This window comes from Lagenorhynchus albirostris, chromosome 9, assembly GCF_949774975.1.
Source record: "Lagenorhynchus albirostris chromosome 9, mLagAlb1.1, whole genome shotgun sequence".
NCBI lineage: Eukaryota > Metazoa > Chordata > Mammalia > Artiodactyla > Delphinidae > Lagenorhynchus > Lagenorhynchus albirostris.
Genome location: NC_083103.1, coordinates 53,075,007 through 53,097,835, shown reverse-complemented (window position 1 = coordinate 53,097,835; position 22,829 = coordinate 53,075,007). Strand labels below are relative to the sequence as shown.

The 22,829-nt window shown below is 48.3% G+C and overlaps 1 protein-coding gene across 1 annotated transcript in view; it reads right to left on the bottom strand.

Annotated features, from left to right (window-relative positions):
- The window catches only part of UVRAG (UV radiation resistance associated), a 366,512-nt gene that overhangs the window by 323,402 nt on the left and 20,281 nt on the right, over positions 1 to 22,829 (bottom strand). Inside the window, 2 exon segments of the mRNA XM_060160058.1 lie at positions 14,676 to 14,850; positions 15,437 to 15,641. Coding sequence (XP_060016041.1) covers positions 14,676 to 14,850; positions 15,437 to 15,641 — 380 coding nt within the window.

Below are 22,829 nucleotides of genomic sequence, written 5' to 3'. Positions count from 1 at the left end.
GTGTTTTTGAAATGAAGGCACAGTTCCAATGCCACTTCTTCCATGAATACCTCCTTGATCATAATGATAGCATTTATAGCAATTGCTTCTGTAATAAATATCATTGAGTCATTCTGAAGAATAATGATCTGCCTTTTTCCCCCTTAGACTGAATTTCTCCACCACCTACCTGGACTGACCTAGCAGAAAGAGCACAGTGTTTTAGAGTCAGACACAACAGGAATCAGGAACTTTTGGAATCTTGGCTCTGCCACCTTCTAGTCATATGTTCCTAGGCAAGCCAGTTTCCCTCTCTCAGCTTTAGTTTTCCCATCTGTAAAATAGTAACAAGGTTGCTGTGGGGATTAAGTAAATTAATGTTAAGTATAGTGCCCAGTGCAGGACCTGGTATATAATAATTGCACTAAAAATATTTTAATAAAAGGTAAGCATACTATCTTTCTAGGGTATTCAGAAGCCTGAAGACACTTTGGATCTGATCCCAGAGCTGGCGAAGATGTATGTCACACCGTCTCCTATGCTGAAACGTTGAGTAGTTCCTCATGGCTAGAGCCTGGGGTATGCAGTCAGGTGTTTGCTGAGAAGGGAGTAATTGAGAAATCCCAAATACCTGGTTCCAAGATCTGGTGGAATTTCACAGGAAACATTTGTCTGTTTCCAAGCTGTATTAGTTTCCTGAGGCTGCTGTATCAAATTACTACAAACTGGCTAGCTTAAAACAACTGAAAGTTGTTCTTTCACAGCTCTAGAGGCCAGAAGCCCCAAATCAAGGGGCTTAGTGCTAGGTCTGAAGAAGTCCAGGGACTGTGGGAGCCAGAGAAGACAGTCATATTTCACAGTGGAGGTGACATTTAACCTGGGTATTGAGGGACCAATAAGAGTTCACCAGGCAGGGAGGGAAGAAAGGATGTTCCAGCACAGAGAGCAGGAGCGATTTTCCACAAGCCTTTACTGAGGTTCAACTCTGCATCAGGCAGATCACTAGACACCAGATATACAGAACTGAGGTAAATAACACTTCTCAGACTTTTCCACCTACATGCCACAAACCCTAGGAGAGCTGGCACTCACCCCTAGGGGTATGGCAGAAAACTGAAATAGTCTCCTGAGTAAGTTGTTCAATAAATGCTACCTATCATTATTTTTTTTTCTTTTCCGTTTTTGTTTTTTTGTTTGTTCCTCTGGCTGTGTTGGGTCTTTGTTGCTGTGCACGGGCTTTCTCTACTTGCAGCGAGTGGGGGGCTACCCTTCATTGAGGTGCGCGGGATTCTCATCGTCATGGCTTCTCTTGTTGCAGAGCACGGGCTCTAGAGCGCAGGCTCAGTAGTTGTGGCTCACGGGCTTGGTTGCTCCATGACATGTGGGATCTTCCCAGGCCAGGGCTCGAACCCGTGTCCCCTGCATTGGCAGGCGGATTCTTAACCACTGGCCACCAGGGAAGTCCCTGTGCCAGGCATTGTTGTAAGCAGTTCATGTGTACACTCACCACAGTGCTGGAGATTAGAGAACTAAAGCAAGATTTCTGTCACTTGCCCTAGGTCACATGTTTTGAGTTTTAAGCTGGGGTTTGAAAGTAGTCTAACTCCAATGTTGTTAATCCTACATTTTACTGCCTCTAATAAAAGAGTATTATAGCGTATATTTTAAATTTTATTTATACAGTGAAGTCATGTTTTTCTCAGAATATATTTCTATATCATATACAGGAAATTTAAAAAATACATCATTTGTGTTTAATCAGAGGAAAAACTACTTTGTATTGGTTTTCATCAAAAGTAATTAGAAATCTCAAAAATTATTTGGTATTTTAGAAACGAGAAAAGGTGCTTTTTAAATGTGCATAAGGGCATTGTAATGTTATGTAAAAAGTGTAGGAGATACAATTGTGTGTATGCATGATAAAATATGAGCTGAAAATACACAAACCAAAACTCCCTAAGCAATAAATGGTGAAAAATAGCCTTAAAAAGAGTTTACAAGGAAGAAAAACAGGATTACGCAAAAGAAGTTTAGAATATATACGGGGCAGAAGTTTGTCATAAAAATTGTGGTTGAAGCCAAGGGGTGGGGGAAATTCCTATTGTTCTCCTCCTAGTGATCCCATTATAACCCATTAAATGAGAATTTCTTCCACCTTCTCAGACGTATTAGAAAAAAGCGTCAGATTTGCAGCCTACCCCAAGTAAAGTGAAATGCTTCACGGATAAGAAGACCAGACTCTGCCATCCACTGGCACAGACCCTCTAAAAGATTGAAGGTCACTGTATTAGTTTAAGCCATAAAGTAGCTTGCTTAAAACAGCAGAAATTTATTCTCTCATAGGTCTGGAGGCTGGAAGTCCAAAATCAAGGTGGTGTTAGGGCTACACTCCCTCAAAGACTCTTAAGGAGAATCCTTCTTTGCCTCTTCCAGCTTGTGGTGGCTCCAGTTGTTTCTTGGCTTGTGGCTACATAACTCCAGTCCCTGCTTCCTTAACGTGGCCTCTCCCCTTTCCCTGTGTCTCTCGTTCCTTTTACTTCTAAGGACACTTGTCATAGGATTCAGGGCCCTCCCAGATAATCCAGGATTATTTCATCTTGAGATCCTTAATTATATCTGTAAAGACTTTTTCCAAATAAAGTCACATTCACAAGTTCCAGGGATTAGGACATGTCCATATTATTTTGTGGGTCAGCATTTAACCCATCACACCATTCCTATGTGCGGCCTGCCCCTCTTTTCTCTCAGGCCAGCCTGCCCAAAAGATGGAGAAATTAAGTTGGTATTAATCTAAACTAGATAGTTTTAAATTAAGATGTTAGTTGTACTCTCCAGAGTAACCATGAAGAAAATAACTCAAAAATATACAGTAAAAGAGACAACAAGAGAATTAAAATAATATATTAGAAAATACATGTTTAACACAAAAGAGGGCAGGAATGGAAGGTGAGAAAGAACAACAAAATGGCAGATGTAAACCCTACCTTAGTAATTGCATTAAATGTAATTAACGCTCCAATCAGAAGGCAGAAAGTAGAAGTACTGTATGTATTTTTAAAAAGTCCAACACTATTGTGTCTACAAAAACACACTTCTTATTTAAAGACACAAATACGTTGAAAGGGAAAGGATAGAAGATATTCCATGCAAATGGTAACCAAGAGAGAACTGGGGTGCCTATATTATACTAATACAGGCTACACAAAACAGATTTTAAGATAAAAATTGTTACTAGATGTAAAGATATTTTATAATGATAAAAGGGTGACTTCATTAGGAAGATATAATATTATAAACATATGCACATAACAGCAGAGTCCCAAAATATATGAAGCAAAACTTGCAGAATTGAAGGGAAAAATAAACAGTTCAACAACAATACTTGGTTACTTCAATACCCCACTTTCAGTAATGGATAAAACGACTAGGCAGAAGATCAACAAGGAAAAGGAGACTTGAACAACACAATAAACGAACTTGGCCTAATAGATACCTAATCTATAAAACATTCCAACCAACAAAAGCGGAATACATGCTTTTCTCAAATGCACATGGAATGTTCTCTAAAATAGATCATATGTTTGGTCATTAAAAAAGTCCCAATAAATTAAAAGGGTTTGAAATCATACAAAGTATGTTCTAAGAACATAATGAAATCGAATTAGAAATAAATGGCAAAAGAAATTTGGAAAAATAGCAGATACATGGAAATTAACCAACATACTCTTAATAACCATGGGTCAACAAAGAAATCTGAAGATAAATTATAAAAAACTTTGAGATGAATGAAACAAAAACACAACACACTAAAACGGTGGGATGCAGCTAAAGCAGTTCTTAGAGGGAAACTTATAACTCACCCATATTAAACAAGAAAAAAAATCTCAAATTAATAAACTAAACTTCCACCTTAAGACACTGGAAAAAGAAGAGCAAACTAACTCAGAGGAAATACTAGAGGAAAATATGCTAAATACGTTTACACTAAAGCACAAATAAATGACATAAAAAATAGAAAAAGAACAGAGAAAATCAGTGTAACCAGATGGCTCTTTGGAAAGATCAATTAAACTGGCAAATCTTTAGCTAGACTGATCAAGAAAAAAAAGAGAGAAGCCTCAAATTACTAAAATCAGGACTGAAAGCGAGGACATCACTACCAGCCTTTCAGAAATAAAAAGGATTGGAAGCGAATCTTATGAACAATTGTATAACAACAGATTAGATTATCAAATGAAATGCACCAATTCCTAGAAACACACAAACTACCAAAACTGATTCAAGAACAAAAAGAAAATCTAAAGAGATCTATAACAAGGAGAGTTTAAATTAGTAATCAAAAACTTTCCACAAAGAAAAGCCTAGGCCCAAATGGCTTCAGGGGTGAATTCTACCAAATATTTAAAGAAAAATTAACATCAATCCTTCACAACTCTTCCAAGAACAGAAGAAAAGACGTCCCAAATCATTCTATGAGGCCAGCATTACCCTGATACCAAAATCAGGCAAAGACAAGAAAACTACAGACCAATATCCCTTATTCATTATAAATATAGACATAAAAATCTTCAACAATATACTAGTGAATCAAATACTAGTGAACTAAATCCAAACATATAAATTTTTTTTACCAAGAATGCAAGATTGGTTTAGCATATACAAATCCATTAATGTAATACACCATATTAATAGAATAAAGGACAGAAACTATATGATCATCTCAGCAGATGCAGAAAAAGCATTTGACACAAACAAGTTCCATAAAGTTGCAAGATACATGATCAATATGCAAAAACCAATTGTATTTCTATACACTAACATGGCAATCTGAAACAAAATTAGGAAACTATTCCATTAACAATAGCAGCAAAAAAATAAAATGCCTAAGAATTAATTTAACAGAAGTGCAAGACTTGTATACAGAAAACTACAAACACCATTAAAGGAAGTTAAAGAAAACCTAAATGAATGGGAAAACATCCAGAGCACTTAATATTGTTAAAATGGCAACATTCACCAAATTGATCTGTCGCTTCAAATGCAACGTCTATCAAAACCCTGGCTGCCTTTTTTGCAAACATTAACAAGCCAATCCTAAAATTCATATGGAAATGCCAGGAACACAGAATAACCAAGACAATCTAAAAGAGAACAAAATCAGGACTCACATTTCCCGATTTCAAAATTTATCACAAAGCTAATCAAGACAGTGTGCTACTAAAGTAAGTATAGAAATAGAGATGAGTGGAATAGAACTGAGAATCCAGAAATAAACCCTTACATTTATGATCAATTGATTTTGGACAAAAGTGCCAAGACAATTTTATGAGGAAAGAATGGTCTTTTCAACAAACGGTGCTGGGATAACTGGATATCCAAAAGAATGGAAATGCAAAAGAATGAAGTGGGACCCTACCTCAACCATACACAAAAATTAACTCAAAGTAGTCCAGATGGGCTTCCCTGGTGGCGCAGTGGTTAAGAATCATCCTGCCAGTGCAGGGGACACGGGTTCGAGCCCTGGTCCGGGAAGATCCCACATTCCGTGGAGGAAATAAGCCCTCAAGCCACAATTACTGAGCCCGGGTGCCACAACTACTGAAGCCGCATGCCTAGAGCCTGTGCTCCGAAACAAAGAGAACCCACCGTAATGAGAAGCCGAGAAGCCTGTGCACGGCAACAAAGAGTAGCCCCCACTCACTGCAACTAGAGAAAGTCCGTGCGCAGCAGCAAAGACCCAACGCAGCCAAAAATAAAATAAATAACTTTATTAAAAAAAATAGTCCAGAGATCTAAATGTAGAAGCTAAGAACTCTAAAACGTTTAGAAGAAAACATAGGAGTAAATCTTTGTGACCTTGGATTAGGCGGTGGCTTCTTAGATATGAAAGCACACACCACAAAAACAAAAAACAAAAAACCTAGATAAATTTGATTACACCAAAAGTAAAAACTTTCATGCTCCAAAGGACAAATGGTACATGATTCATGAAACATGCTACATCACAGACACACCTCGAAAACTTTATGCTAAATCTAAGAAGCCAGACACAGAAGGCCACCTATTGTATAATTCCACTTGTAGAAAATGTCCAAAACAGGAAAATTCATATAGACAGACAGTAGGTTAGTGATTAGTTTTTAGCCAGGGCCTGACGGGAAGGGTAATAAGGAATAACTGCTAACTGGTATGGGATTACTTTTGGTGGTGATGAAATTGTTCTGGAATTAGAGAGTGGTGATTGATGCACAACTTTGCGAATATACTAAAACCCGCTGAATTATGTTCCTCATTTTTTTTCAAATTTATTCCTTTTTTTCTTGAATTTTATTTATTTCTTTATACAGCAGGTTCTTATTAGTTATCTATTTTATACATATTAGTGTATACATGTCAATCACAATCTCCCAATTCATCCCACCACCACCACCACCACCCCACTTCCCCCTTGGTGTCCATACATTTGTTCTCTGCATCTGTGTCTCTATTTCTGCCTTGCAAACCGATTCATCTGTACCATTTTTCTAGATTCCACATATACGCGTTAACATATGATATTTGTTTTTCTCTCTCTGACTTACATCACTCTGTATAACAGGCTCTAGGTCCATCCACGTCTCTACAAATGGCCCAATTTCATTTCTTTTTATGACTGAGTAATATTCCATTGTATATCTGTACCACAACTTCTTTATCCATTTGTCTGTCGATGGACATTTAGGTTGCTTCCATGTCCTGGCTATTGTAAATAGAGCTGCAATGAACATTGTGGTACATGACTCTTTTTGAATTATGGTTTTCTCGGGGTATATGCCTAGTAGTGGTATTGCTGGGTTGTATGGTAGTTCTATTTTTAGTTTTTTGAGGAACTTCCATACTGTTCCCCATAGTGGCTGTATCAATTTACATTCCCACCAACAGAGGGTTCCCTTTTCTCCACGCCCTCTCCAGCATTTGTTGTTTGTAGATTTTCTGATGATGCCCATTCTAACCGGTGTGAGGTGATACCTCATTATAGTTTTGATTTGTATTTCTCTAATGATTAGTGATGTTGAGCAGCTTTTCATGAGCTTCTTGGCCATCTGTATGTCTTCTTTGGAGAGATGTCTATTTAGGTCTTCTGCCCGTTTTTTGTTTTTTTAATATTGAGCTGCATGAGCTGTTTATATATTTTGGAGATTTTGTCCACTGATTCATTTGCAAATATTTTCTCCCATTCTGAGGGTTGTCTTTTCGTCTTGTTTATAGTTTCCTGTGCAAAAGCTTTTAAGTTTCATTAGGTCCCATTTGTTTATTTTTGTTTTTATTTCCATTACTCTGGGAGGTGGGTCAAAAAAGATCTTGCTGTGATTTATGTCAAAGGGTGTTCTTCCCATGTTCTCCTCCAAGAGTTTTATAGTGTCCGGTCTTACATTTAGGTCTTTAATCCATTTTGAGTTTATTTTTGTGTGTGGTTTTAGGGAGTGTTCTAATTTCATTCTTTTACGTGTAGCTGTCCACTTTTCTCAGCACCACTTATTGACGAGACTGTCTTTTCTCCATTGTATATCCTTGCCTCCTTTGTCATAGATTAGTTGACTGTAGTACATACTTTAAAAGGATGGGCTTTATGATACATGAATTATATCTCAATAAAGCTTTTATTTAAAAAAAAAATAAGGAAGACTGGCCACTTTGCTGCAGGAACAGCGAGCTGGAGAGAGGCCTGGAAACAGGGAGCTCAATTTAATAGGTCCGGGAGACCCAGTAAGGGTATGATGATGATGATGATGATGATCACAGCTATTATTTCCTGTTGAGAGAGCTGGATGAATATATTTCATTTTTATATCATATATTTATATGCCTATTATCTCATTTACTCAGGAATATAGATTATTCCCATTTACAGATGAGGAAGCTGAGGTTCAGAAAGGTTAAGTGACATGATAATGCAGCTGGTAAGGGCAATGTCACAGGCTGGATCCCACACTCATTCGTATATGTTATCAGGGATGAGAAAGGAGGAAATGATTTGAGAGACAAAAATGTCAGCATCAGCATCAGCAAGCAGCTATGGGAGTGGGGGGCCGGGAAGGGGAAGGGGGAGGAGCGAAGAGCCCACCACGACTGGCGGCTGGTTGTGCTGATGGTGGGCAGTAGTGACATCTAGAAACAGACAGGGAATATAAAAGGAGGCAAAGGTTTTTTAAAAGATGAGTGCTTGACGTTTCTGTTGCCCTTATTACATTTCAAGTACCTGAGAACCGGGGACATTCAATTTGGAAGCCCCTCGTTCCCTGTCAAGAGGAGGAATTCAGTGAATGTTGATTTGCTGAGTAATTAGGGGCAAGTCTGTTGGCCTTTCTGTGCCAAGTTTCCCAGGTTAGGAGGAATTGCTCACGGTGAATGTTAAATTTCTGTCTATCTCTCAGCTTTTGGGAGTCTGTGATTTTATTTATCTCTAGCTTCTAGCCCTGGGTAGGAGCTAGATAACCGTCATAATGTGAAAAGAAAGCTTAGGAAGCTGCGCAGCGTTCGCCTCAGACCTGTCCTCAGTGCCCCCTAGTGGCCATATCTGGGAACAACAAGCAGCATCATGGAACTGACCTTCAGGCTGAGACAGCAGCCGCACTCCCACCGTCCAAAGGCAGAGGGTCTTCTGGAAAAGGAGTTTCCAGTTCCCTCTCCCAAGGTAACAACTCCCAACCCAAGGCAATGTTCACAGCATTTACCTAGAGTTCACCACACACAGCTTAGAGCGAGGCATGCCTCTGCTCTGCACAGCTGGCTGCTAGACACGCTTGCTGTTTGCAGGGGATCGGTTATAGAGCCCCCACCCCTACTCCACTCCCCTCCCTCCAGTGGATAACGAAATGAGAGGATGCTCAAGTCCCTCATATAAAATAGAGTAGTACAGTTGGCACTATGCATCTGCAGATGCAAAACCCATGGATACAGGGGGCCGAGCTTACGTTGCCCTGGGTGGCCCCTCCAAGATCTGGGGCCTGGTTATTGTTCCTGTTCCTAGGCAGAGATGGTGGAGTTCCCTGATGCACAGTAAGTATCCAATCTTCACAAAATTAATGCTGAGAATAACGGCCTATGTTTGCGGGTTGGCCTAGTTTAGCCTGGAGCCAGACGATGAGGGTCATGGCTAGCCTCAGGCTGGGGCTGGTCTGGGGCTGAGATGCATCAGAAAACGGGCCTTTCCTCCATCCTAAAGGAAATGTCTGTTCTCTAACCTGTGCTCTGTGGCCTGAGGCCTAAGACCTGCTTGGAGCTACAGAATCCAGCCTCTGTTGGCCTCCAGGGCACCTCTTCTCTGCCCTGCCCTCCTCCCCACCGAAAAACTCTGGAGAAGCCAGCTCCCTGCCCTCCCACGGGAAGCCCCACTGCAGACCTCTCCACCACCACCTCTCAGTGGTTCAAGTCAGCAGCCTCCCCCATTTGCACTTGCTGCTCTGCCCTTCAGCTCCTTCCTGGCAAATTTCCAGTCACCCATTGAGTCCCAGCTCAGGCTGGGGCCCCAGATCAATGAGGCACCCCAGGTTGGATTAGGGGCCTCTCCATCACAGCTCTGACCACCCTGCATATCCTCAGCTGTTTCCAATGTTCGTTTCTGCTCCCACGCAGCCAGCTCACAGCTTCTGGCCCAGAGGAATGGTCCCTGAGGTGAATGGTAAAGACAGGCATTAGGTAGTGGGAAGTGGGAAAGTCACTTCAGTCTCAGGTGGGAAGGGTTCCCCCAGGTACTTGGTACTCATTGAACTGAATGGAATTAGAACAGAGAGAGGTGGCATGTTGTGAGATCCAGGTGTGGTATGAAATCACTAGAGTGACAGCAGGCCAGGCCTCCCTCTTTGTGGTATAACTGAGGCCAGGGGCAAGGAACATGGTTGAGTGACCCATATGGACCTTTCCAGCTCAGCTATTCTAGGACCTTACAGCAGGACAGTAGCCTTTACCACAGGTGGAAGGCAGCTGTGAAGGGGCTCCAGTGAGCCCTGCCTCCTGGCGGTCACTCCGTGTGTAATCCTCAAGAGCGTGAGCTGGACCTAGTGACTTGCATCTAATGAAGAGAATATGGCAAAAGGATAGGTTATCACTTCCAAGATTAGGTTCTAGAAGGCTGTGGCTTCTGTTTGCACTCTCTCTGCTTCTTCTTGCTTTGCTCTCTCTGATGCAGCAGCTGCCATGCTGTGAGCTACTCTACTGAGAGGCCCGTGTGGCAAGGAACTGGGAGTGGCCTCTGGTCAAAGCCAGTGAGGAGGTGAATCCCGCCAACAGCCAAAAGAATGGCCTTGGAAGTGGATCCTCCCCTGTCAAGCCTTGGGATGATCACAGCCCGGCTGATACCTTGATTGTAGCCTTGTGTGAGACCCTGAAGCAGAGGCCCCAGCTAAGCTGTACCTTGATTACTGACCCTCAGAAAGTGGACACTGTTGTTTGAAGCTACTAAGTTCTGTTTTTTTTTTTTGGCTGTGCTGCAGTGGCATGTGGGATCTTAGTTCCCCAACCAGGGATGGAACCCGTGCCCCTTGCATTGGAAGTGCAGAGTCTTAACCACTGGACTGCCAGGGAAGTCCCAACAGCCACTAAGTTTTGGAGTAATTTATTACACAGCAATTAATAACTAATACGCCACACAGGGCCATGTGGGCCAAAGAAGCAAGGGGGAGAGGGCTCAGCAGGCAGCCCGGTGGGGGCGGTGGTCTCCCCAAGTGTCAGCGGCAAGATGCAGATGCGGCCCCTGCAATAACTCATAGAGGACACTCATTTTCATTTATTCATTTAGGAATATACAAAAGTCTGACATGGTATAATGATCTCATCAAGAGAAAACAGAATACACAAAGGACTAGATTTCCTCCCTGGCCCCCTCTCAGAAAGGCACAAATATATGAGGTTTGGGTTTGGGGAACTTCTGTTCTGGACCAATCTGCTGCTCAGAAGGCCAGGTCCCTCTGGAAACAGGCAATGGGACCCTTCGCCCACATCCACTACTGAGGGTGTGGGTTAAGCAAACCTAGGCCACTGAGAAGTATGTGATTTAGGCCAATGCAGGGTCTGTGCTGGGTCCGTGTCATCAGCTCCCTGAGGAAAACCAGCACTCCAACCAGAACGTGGTGGGGCTTGGTAATCCAAGAGATGATTAAACTGGGCGGCTCCATCCCCCAGCCTGGGATCACTGCCACCTCCATCCTCTCTCTGGAGGCCAGTCCAGGCTCAGATTTCAGAGACTGGGGCCGTGGGGGGTGGCAGAAAGGAGAATTGAGCTTGAATATTCCAGACGTTTATCCCTGAGCTCTTGAAAATGGGGACCCCTGTTGCCTCTGAGTCTTCCCCTTGGCAGAAGCAGCTGGTCGTGCAGTCAGGCGTGGGGTAGCCGGCCGTAGAGATGTTTGTATTAGAGGAAGATTCTGGCCCCTCATCCCCCAGGGACAAAGGGCAAATAACTTAACTGGCCTGAGTCACTAATGGCTGTCCTTCTTCCCCAGTTAACCAGGACTGAGTTTTCTCTGTAATTTTGGGAAGGGGAGAAGGGGAGAAGATTGGTTGAGAAACCATAAAGGCCCAGATGGGTCAGCCACCACCTAGAACAGGACAAATTGGAAGTGAAAGAGCTTGAAACATTCACTTTTTCCTTCTTAAAAAAAGACCTAACATTGTAATGGTTTAACAAAATTATTATAATTTCTTTTAAATAACCCACAGACACCCATGACGCTTCCACATTTACAGAACAAAAAGCACTAGAGAACTTGGTAGAAAACGATTCGCAGCTGGTTCCTCCCAGAAGCTGTCCCCCGCGGACAGGCTCAGTTCACTTCCAGGACCTCGGTCTCCGGGAGGCCGAACTTGGTCTTGTGCTGGTCGAAGAGCTTCACCAGGGCTTCCACGTACATGGCGTGGTACAGGTCGATGTCCTGCTGGGTCGGGTGCTCCAGCTTGGGGGTAGTGATGGGCTCACCCACTGCAGGGATGGGGCACAGGCCTCTGGTTAGTCAGTGCCATTCGGCCCACGCTCCCTGGGCATCCACCATAACGCCGATGGTAGCGACCCTGCGCTACGTGCCAGCCGCCTGTCAGGAACTGTGCTGAATGTGCTCCATTGCAGGCTGTCCCTTTTACAGGTGAGAAGACTGGGGCCCAGGGGTACGGGAAGGGACCTGCCCAAGGCCGCATCGCCACTAAGCAGCAGATAGGATCAAGTCCAGCTGTACCCACAGTACTCAGCTGGGAGCTCCTGTGAGAGGTGTGGGATCAGGTAATGGCTTTGCTTTTGCCCCGCTCTGGGCACATCACTTCACCTCTCCGCGCCTTAGTTTCCTCACCTATCACATGGGGATCCTTCCTTATAGGGCTACGCCACAGCAATGAAAACCCAGAATCCTAACCACTAGGACACCAGGAAACTCCCCAGTTTTCCATGCTTAAGTTGAGAAGCAAACTCCTTCATGCCGTCCACTAGACCCCGTCCCTCTCCAGCCACCCTGTGCATGGAAATGTCCCCGCTGCCTCACAGACGTCAGACCTGGTATGGGATTTGTGTGTAACAAGAGTCAAGGGTGAGTCTGGATCGTGTGACCTAAAATGCAGGAAGTTGATCTCTCTGGAAAAAGTACAAAGCAAAACATCTGGCCCTGATAAGAACTCAAAGTATCTATGTGAGCTTTGGCCCCTGAAGTCCATGGCTTGCGGCCTCCATGCTCTTATGTGATCTCTAGACTGTGAACCATTAACAGATGCACACAGACACACATACTCCTACAATAGATAATTCTTTGGAATCCTCTAAATTGTCTCATATGAACGCAAAACAACACAGCTGGGGGCGAAGCGCAGCCAGTTTTTTTGCTACGCTTCTCACAGGCTTCTGCTCCAGGTATATTGATTCGCATCTGTTCCTCAAAAATCTATACAATCTTGCTGCAGGAACCTCATTTAGGCTATTGTTTCTGACAAAAAGTCTCTTCCTCCCCTCTTTTTCAGGATAATTCCTATTCAGCTAATAGTGTAAGAGTCAAAGGGACTTCCCTGGTGGCGCAGTGGTTAAGAATCCGCCTGCCAATGCAGGGGACGCGGGTTCGAGCCCTGGTCCGGGAAGATCCCACATGCCGCGGAGCAGCTAAGCCCGTGCGCCACTACTACTGAGCTCGTGTGCCACAAATACTGAAGCCCGTGTGCCTAGAGCCCATGCTCCACAACAAGAGAAGCCACCATAATGAGAAGCCCGTGCACCACAACGAAGAGTAGCCCCCGCTCGCCACAACTAGAGAAAGCCCGTGGGCAGCAACGAAGACCCAACACGACCAAAAGTAAAACAATAAAATTATAAAAAAAAAAAAAGAGTCGCCTCCTCCCTGGGGTCCATTATGACCCTCCAGAGCACCCTGCACGTCCTCCTCACACCCCCTATTGGTCTTTGCTGTAAGGGGGTCTTCCCTGATAGACTTGGGCTCTGAAAACACAGAATTGCTGAGTCCTGTCTTCTCATCCAGCACAGCTTAGCTCGTGGTAATGGAACTATCCCCTATCCCCCTCCCGCGACGATCATTCCCATCAGCACCCAAACAGGTCCACGTCCTCATGGTTCAGGGCATGGACATCAGAGCCAGGGATGGATTTGAATCCTAACTCTGCCACTAAACTAGCTGTGGCACCCGAGTTCAGGGTCTGGAGGAAGGGGGGCTCACCCACGGTGGTGATGGGCTTGGAGTAGGGCACCAGCCCCCAGGTGTCCGAGGAGAAGAGGCCTCGGCCGTGGAAGATGCATGGGGCGAAGCCAATGTACTTCTGGAACTTTTTCTGGACCCATCGGCCCCAGGAGCCCTCCTCAAAGATCACCTGCTTGTACACCTCATTCTCCCCGAAGGAGTAGGTGGGAACCAGGTCGGCTCTGGAAGGGAGAGGCCAGGGTCTGTCATAGCCCAATCACTGGCTTCAGTTCCTCCTGGCGGCCCTAGAGGCCCCAGACGCCAGCCGAACTCCCCTCTGTCAGGGGTGCACAAGAATCACCCGGGGGACCCCAAACCACATGTCCCCTCACTGCCAGACGGGGACAGGCCCTCTGCCCCTGTTAGTGACTGGGGAGCATGTCAGGGCTTTCCAATGTGGCCCTGACCAGGTCACTATAGCCTCACTCGGTTTTCTCAAGTGGAAAATGGGGATGGCATCCCTGCGGGATTTTGCAGGAGAATCAAACGGGACCGTAGAAGTAAATGCGCTTTGTCCAGTGAAATGTGCCGAACAGGTGGCTATCCAGAATGTACCCCTAGAAAAGGTCGGAGAAATCAAGCTGCCTAGCTCCTCTCTGCCTGTCCCCGGGGTTACCCCTCCAAGAAGGCTTCCTTGATATTTTGGGCCACAACACCCTCCTTCCTGGCCTTTCGCTCTCCTAGCTGCATGACACGCTCTGGCCCTGGGGCACAGTGCTGCCTCTGGGCTTGGCTGGCCTCTCAGCCCACCTGCCAGGGCCCAGGAGACCCAGGCTGCATCTTTGCCCACTTGGCCGCCCAGCCTGAGCTTGGGCAACCCTGGCCTGAACCCCTGGGCTCCAACCTCCCCTTCCCCACAGGATAGCTAACCCCCTTCTCTGCCTTCCTGGGGTCTGGGTTCTGCCTTCAGGAGGCAAGGAGCTGCTGCCCTGGGCTGCGCAGAACTGTTGACAGGTGTGCGCATGCGCGTGCACACGTGTTCTGGGAGGCACTCACCCATGGTGCAGGGCCAGTTTCACAAAGCCTTTGCGATTGCGCAGGGTGACTGCGTTCTTGCCGGGCATGGAGCTCAGGGACTCGGCCGCGCCCCCCACCACGATGATGATGGCATTGCCGCTCCCATTCTTTGAAAGCAAGTAGTCTATGGTGTCCCGGTTCACAGGGCAGATGCCTGGGGAGTGGAGGGGGGACACACAGTCAGGGCTGCCCATGGATGCACTCCCTACCCCCTGCACGTGGTCAAATATAGACAGAGCCGTGAACCTGGGTCCCAGACCTAATCCAGCCACTTGGAAGTATGGCCCCACGTAAGCCATTCTTTTTTCTGAGCCTCAGCTTACTTATCTATAAAGTGGGGACAATGACACAAGGTTGTTTAGGGAATGCATTCATTTGGCAAACGTTCCCTGAGGTCCTAACTGTGTCATGCTGGTGCCAGGTGCTAGGGAATTCGAGTAAGTCAGGCTGGTGGGGATCAAGGTGGATGGATAATGAGAGTCATGGACGATGATTAAGTCGTGCAAAGGGCAGCACAGGGGCTGGGGATGCCTAGAAAAGGGGTCAGAGAAGGCTTTCTAGGGAAGATGTTATCCTAGTTGAACCCTGAAGATTGTATGAACAGCTCTCCCGCTCAGCCCTGACCCACTGTGCCTCAGCAGACCACGTCTCCAACACAGGACCAGGCACCAGGGCACGGTGGGTTGGCTTCCTGGCCAATGGAGTGGCTCAGGCAGGGACACGCAGAGGTGGATTCTCACCTCCAGACATCAGGTACTCCCTCAGCACTGGCATCCGGAAGTTGCCGGCCAGCGTGGCCAGGTAGGGCCTTATGCCAGGGAACTTCTTGCTCACTTCTGTGGCCTCCGTGCTGAAGTTGCAGAAGGCACCCAGGCCCATGATGCCGTGGGGGTGGTATCCGAAGATGTAGTTCCTGGTGGTCAGCAGGTTGTGTGTCTTCACCAGCTGCAGGGAAGACCTCAGGTCAGAGGAAGCTGGCCAAGAGAGGAGTACTGGGGCACACCCAGAGGTAGGGGAGGCACTAGGTGTGCCCTGGCCCCTGGAAGCCTGGGCCTGAAGGACTGGACTGACTCTCTCCTCCGACCTCAGACTCTCATCACTGGGTTCTCAGTGCCGGGTACTTGCAAGTCACCATTTGGACTTCGAGTCCCTGGGAAGGGCGTGGGAAACGTTCTCCCTCATTCCCCTTATTTCTCCAGCCGAACACACCAGGTCCTCTTAATTGCACTCTGCCAGCCTCCTGCATTCCCTCTCTCTGGACCCATCCTCCTCACCACAGCCAGAGTGACTGCTCTAAAACCCCAGTGCAACTCCTGTCGCTCTCAGATCAAGAGGGATGTCCAGCTTCCACTGGCATAAAGTCCAAGTCCCTTCCTTTGGCCAGAGAAGGGACAGTGCGGCTGGCCTGAATGGAAACCTCCTTCCAGACAGCCAGACTCAGCTCAGGCTCTGATGCAGGAAGCAGAAGGACGGGCCACAGCCCTTGTGTCAGCCGCACTGCGGGCAGGGGAGGTCAGCCGGACAGCTGGAGTCGCTCACCTGTGGCGCCATCAACAAAGCTGTCCTGGATGCTCTAAAGGATGACTGCCTTCCCGCCCTGGGACTGGTGGCTTGGACGGTGGGTTGGATGGTGCAAAGTTTCCCTAAACCCTGAGCAGCAAGAGGCACCGACCCAGTATCACAGGAAACATGATGGGGTGGAGGGTGCCGAGAGGGATGGAGAGGATTGGCGTCTTGTTCAGAAAAACATCACTTTCTTTTAGGATTAGAAAACGAATGAATAATCAGAGAATTTTAAAACTATGGGCAAGTAGGGAGAAAATCCAAAGCACCTGTCATACCGCCAACCAGATAAACCGCTCTGACTCTGGTGAGCTTTTTTTCTACTCAAATAGCCAAATGTTCTGTTTAACACAAAACTGAGGTCATATGGTTGATATGATTTTGAAATAATTACCTCCCAAGCATATCATAGCTATTTTTCCTTATCAAAATCCCTCAGTGACATGTCTTCTCACGGCTATGCTACACGGAATAGAATTGTAATCAAACCCTGGCTGATGGGCCTTTAAAAAGCTTCTAAACTTTCCCTCAGAAATAATGCTTCCATAAATACCTTATTTTTGTCCTCATGTCTGCTTGCATTCTTGAGACAAACATCAAGAAAGACAGTTCCCGGGTCAAAGGGTATGACCGTTTTGGTCCGGTGGGCTGCCCTGCCTGGAGAAGTGGCACTGATGACATTCCCACCTGCAGTGCTTCAAGGTTCCCCCGGCCCCGCGCTGGTGCCAGCGGGAGCAGAGCCCCTGGCCACTGGCAGAATGTCAAGAGCCCGGGTTTTCTATGACTCCAGATTTGGGAACTCCCTGACTGAGGGAAGAACCTCGCGCTCAGTTTGGGGGGCGTGGGGTGCTGGTGGTTGGCCTCCGGGAAACTGAAATCTGAATCTTCAGGTGATGGAGGCCAGAAGGGGATGGGAGTGAGGGTGGCTGGCACCCCTCCCAGCTCCGTAACTGCCCGTACGTGTGACTGTGAGAAAGACCCTGTGTCGTACCCTGTTGCTTGGGGCATTTGTACTCTTTCTCCCGTTTTGCCTTTGGCGAGCAGATTAAAGCTGCTCAAATCCCCAAGTAATCCTTAGCTGCCCACCACATAAATGGGGAAGAGCAGCAGCTGAATCCACGGCCAGTGAGGTGGGGGAAGCCCAGCCTCACACGCGCTTCGAGAAGTGGTTGTTCTGAGGTTTTGCCGCAGAGAGCACGTCTGCCCTACCGCGTTAGCTCTCGGGAAAGCCAGAAGGAGAAAGCACCCTGTCCCGGTTTCCATGGGCGAGGAAGGCGCTGAGGTGAGAGCGGAGGCAGCCAGTACCGCATTGGAAACTTGCTCCTGAGTTGATGGCTGGGCCTGGGAGCCCCCAGCACAGGATGGGGTGGAAGACCCCTGATCTGGGCCATTCCTTTGATTACAAGGTAGAGACTAAGACCTAGAGAAAGGAGTTGCTGCTTCCCCGGAGGTCACAGCAAATCATCCTCCACCTCTAGACTAGGCCACCCAGCTGTGCTTTTCCCTGGACCTGGGATACAGATGGGCCACCTGGCGGAACCCCAGCTAGCTCTTTAAATCGTTTCCTCCCTCCCCCAAGCCTCTCTCTGGTGGGACATTGGTTAAATGAGGTGCCCTGGGGCACAGTGCAGGTTAATGGCCCTCGGGGCAGCACCCAGAAAAGGACGGGCCTCTGATACAGCTTTGATCTGTCTTCATGCCACACTCCCCTCGCCATGGGTGGACAGAGTGTCCATTCAGGAGGGAGGAGGAAGGACACTGCTGATGAAGGCTCTGTTGACATACCTGCTCGCGTGTCCCCTGACTGTTTACCCATGGCAAAGTCTCAGCCCAAGGGGTTGCCCAGGTCAGGCCTGCTGGCTGACATGAGCCTGGGACACATTCCTGGCAAGTCGCCCCTCCCACCCTGCCTCCCCGGGCAGGTAGGGTATTCAGATAGCCTTGTCCCAGCCTGGCACCATACAGAGGAGGAAACTCAGAACCAGAGAGGAACGAAGGCTCGCCTAAGCTGACACAGTGGGGCACCACGGCAGGGGAACAAAGGAATGAGAACACAGGTCCTGAAGCAGACACAGCCTTGGTTTCTATACCAGCCCTGCTACTGACTTGCTTTGTGACCTTGGGACAGTCCCTCCTCTCTGGGCCTCAGTAGGTCCATCTGTGAAATGAGGCAGTTGGACAGATAGGTGACTATAAGCTCAGAGAGTGTTTCCTAGTCTCTTCTCCAAAGATCCTGCCCATCTCTCGAGGAGAGGTGACCCGGGCACTGCCCACTCCTCTTCCAGGTAGCTGGTGGTCCTGGTGGCTGCTGTTAACACGTGAGCCCCACCTCTGCTGGGAGAAGGGATGCTCTCTGGGCCAGCTGAGCTGCCCTGGTGGCAAAGAGCAAAGAGCTTCACCAATAAGGGAGTGGGGAGGGGTGGGTGGGCACAGTTAGAAATCATTACCCAACCATTGGCAAGAGGCTGGGAAAAGGGGGTGGGACAGGAGGGTCATACACGACTCCACAGAGCATCAGCCCTGACATCAGGTCACTAAGGCCAAACCCTCCACGCACAGAAGAGGAGCCTGAGGCCCCAAGGGGCAGGGGCTTGGCCAAGGTCAACCAGCAGCAAGCACAGAGCCCAGGCTGAGGCATAGATGCCTCAGGCCCAGCTTGGCTTTGGTCCTGGTGCCTAGGGGCCCTCCCAGGGCCAGCTCACATGGGTCACGTGGCTCCAACTCCCAGCTGTCTTCTTGGAACAGAGGTGAGATAAGGGACACGGGGTTTTGTTTTGGTTCTTCGGGAAGGGCAGAGATCAGTGGGGAAGGGTACCTGTCTGTCCCAGCACTGACCAGCGGTCATCAGGTCATCCTGTTCTGGATGGGGGGAGCTACTGGCCTTGAAGAGGTTTCCTGAGGGGCAGGCCACTCTGGGGCCCGGCCCCCAAGGTAAGGGCCCTAGCAGAGAGAAAGAATACATAATCCCTCACATCCAACCATAATTTACCACTTTTTATCATATGAGCAGCTCCATTTCACAGATGAGGGTAATGAGGCTCAGTGAGCTTGAGAAAGCATGCCCACGGTCCCATGGGCAGAAAGTGACAGAATCTAGCAAGATCCATTAGAGGGTGAGCCCAGCCAAGGGCAGGGGCCAGGGCTGATTCTTCTGTGTCCCCATGCCCTGCAGGGGCCCAGCAGTACACGGGGAGCAACAGTGCTGGCCAGTGAATAGAGTGACAGGCCAGGACCTCAACCCAGGTCTCCAACAGCAAAGCAGAGGGAGGAAGACCCACGGGGTGGGGCTCAGTCCAGTGGGGAAGTCTGGGATTGGATCTTTCGCAGAGAAACAGGCAGTAGGGATCCAGTGGGAAAGAACCTGGGGCCTGGATTCCAGTACTGGCCTTGGCACGGAGTCACTGTGCAGTTGGGACCAGTCCTTGCCCCTCTTTGGGACTCAGTTTCCTCACCTCCAAAATGAGAGGGTTGGGTCCTATGATGCAACATCCTCCCAGCAACAACAGCCTTGGATTCCTTGCAGCCAGAGAGATGGGGTCAGGGAAAGGGAGGAGCAGGAATCCTGACCCCAAAGGTCCTGGGAAAACTGGGCTCAGGCTGGAATGGGCAGAGGGAGCTGGTCCTGTGAGTGCAGCGGAGAAATGTAGGGTTACCTGGCCACCTCCCCCAGGCAGCACGCCAGGATGTCTCAGTTGCTGACTCACAACAGCAAATATACACCACCCCGTGTCATGCACACTTCCGCATGCACACACGCTGCCTCCACTTTCAAAGCCCACCGATTTCTGCTGGGTTACCTCAGCAGCTAGGGTGTGCCGGGGCTGGGGTGCTGAGTGAGCTGGATAGGCAGGTCTTTCCCCTGCAGGGAAAACCTTCAGGATTCTGCCAGAGTTACCCACAGTCCACCAGCGTCACCAACATGCACCAGGGCCCAGATGCCTCTGCCCTGCCAACCTAGCTTGCAGACCACCAGCAGGGAGTCTGATAGAATGTTAACTGAAAGCCAGACCAAGCCGCTTTTTATCTTGTCAGGACCTTGAGTTTGGCCCCAGAGAAGGCAGGTGCTCAGAAGACCAGTGTGGGGGACCCAGAGCAGCCAGTGGTGCAGGAGGAAGGAAACCCAGAGATCAGCTTGGTCTAAACCAGCTTCATATGGGGAGACTGCACCCTGGCTTCACCCAGGGTCTGACTGCCCTGCTTTTCCTGCCTCCGTCCTCTAAGCCTGAGGGAAGCCTGAGGATTCGTCCAAGCTTATTTCCTACAGCTCTGCTGCATAGGGATGCAGCATGCCGTGGTGGGAAGAACCCAGACTTTGAGGCAAGACAGCAACTGGAATCTTGGCTCAACCCCCTATCAGGCTCATTCTGCTGTGCTACTCTCTGACCTTCAGTTTCCTCTTCTGTGAAAATGGGATAAAATTAATACCCGCCTTACAGGGTACTGTGAGGGTTAAAGGACAGACTCCTTGGGGGAAAGTGCTGGCTCCTAGAAGCCTCCCAATAAATGGAGATCCTCCCTCTCCACTCCACCTACTCACCATCTGCCACATCCCAGGCTTCTTCTCAAACTCAGGTGCTCTCATTGTCTTCCCTGCCCCTTCAGTGCTACTTAGCTTCAGGACGGAGTTCCAGCAGCAGTGCCTCCAGAAGCCTTCCCCAGGCACTTCTGCAATTAGGCTCTCACTCTCCATTCAGTGCCCACCAAATTTTCTGGGCCCTAATTCCCATGGCCAGGACCCCCAGTGACCTCCCCATGACTGACTGAGGGAAGTGATATTTCTGTAAGAGCTTCAGAAGGAAAGAAAGCCCCTCACACCTTTTGCTATCCTTGGTTCAGCCCAGATGAACCTGGACTACCTTAGTAGTATTGCTCCTGGTAAATCACTTCCTTTTTTTTTTTTTTTTTTTGGTTGCGCCTTGTGGCTTGTGGGATCTTAGTTCCTGACCAGGGATTGAACCCAGGCCACAGCAGTGAAAGTGCTGAGTCCTAACCACTGGACCACCAGGGAATTCCCAATCACTTCCATTTTAAGTTATGACTTTAATATTCACTGAAAGGCAGACAAGCAATGGCCATAATATCTGCTATTATACCTGCTCCTTACATCACCCAGGATCTCAGTATCTGAAACACCTTTTAGATCCAAATGCTAGAACAACTCTTGTTTCCCCAAGGAATAAACAAACTTCTTCCGTTCCCAAAATGAGGACCAATAACTATCATGTTTCCCCTTTTGCCTTGGCTGCCAGGAAGCTCAGAGGTGACCATGAAGCTCAACCACTGCAACTCTGTTGACCCTTATGGGTGAAATACTTGTATATTTTCCCCGAAGTCCTGATTTTTCTTTTTACCTGGTATAGCATTATACGTATCCTAAATTGCCTCAAATCCTGCATAAAGTGGGGTAGAGTATCAACAGATGCTCATAGTGGGAGATGTCACACGGTTCAACCCAGCACATGCGGTCACTGTGCAGGGGTGGGTTAAGGCTTGAAGTCAGATTTCCCATCCATTCCCACCCTCCCAAGATAACACCCACAAGTCTTTACCTGGATGGGAAAGTAGTCTCGAAAGTAGCGCCACACAGCCCAGTTTCGGACCCACTGTGACCTCCTGCCACCTTCCAGGGAACAAAATACAGCGTTGGGAAGGAGTAGGAGTGGGAGAGAGTGATGTTCAGGCAGAGCCACTGTGAACCCCTGAGCTAGGTGACCAGCGCCCTATGCAGCATCCTCCTCCCTCCCCCTGGGCCCCTTTCCAAGTTCATTCCCTCACGTTTTGCAAACCCTGGACTGAGTGTGAGCTCCGTGAGGACCACTATGTGACCTTAGAGCCACTATTAACCTCCCCCCTCCCCCCCATCCAGAACCACAGCCTGGCTTAGCCCAATGCTAGTCACATAGTAGGTGCTAAGTAAAAAAGGGGTAGCACCCATGATGAGGAACTTCAGCTTGTGCAGGAGGGAGTGTCCCGAGGGCGAGGGGGTCGGTCAGGGCGACTTGTGCTCGTACCTTTCTTGGGAGTGTTCCAGTCAAACACCAGCCAGGTGAAGTAGAGCACAGCAATGAGCCAGCAATCGGTGCAGAACGTGTACATGAGGATGACGCTGCAGGTCACTCCTGGGGGGAGGCAGAAGGCTCCTGGTCAGGCCTGTCCTCCCTGGGTGGGCTTCAGTCCCCTCTGGGCATGGGGTCACCAAGTGACTGAGTGTTTACCATGGCACTAAGCTAGGCAGAGCTGGGGCCCTGGGCAGAGGGGGCCCACAGCCATGGTGGGGGGCAGGGTGGGGGTGCAGGGGAGGAGCCGGCTCACAGGGACACGAGCCTCATCTCCTAGGCTCTGATGGGCTGTCCGGGCATCGAGGGGCACGTGGGCTCCATGTTGTCTGGGCAGCAGTGCCAGAGGCGGTGGATCTCTTGTGAAGCTGTCCTTAGAGCTGTTCTTTCTGCCCCTCCTGGCATGTTCTCCCCACCCGAGTGTCCAGCATAGTGACTGTGGACGAGGGGAGGGACCTGCCAAGTGCCTCTATGTCTCAGGACTTGGGATGAGTCACTGTCTCAAGTGTGGGGC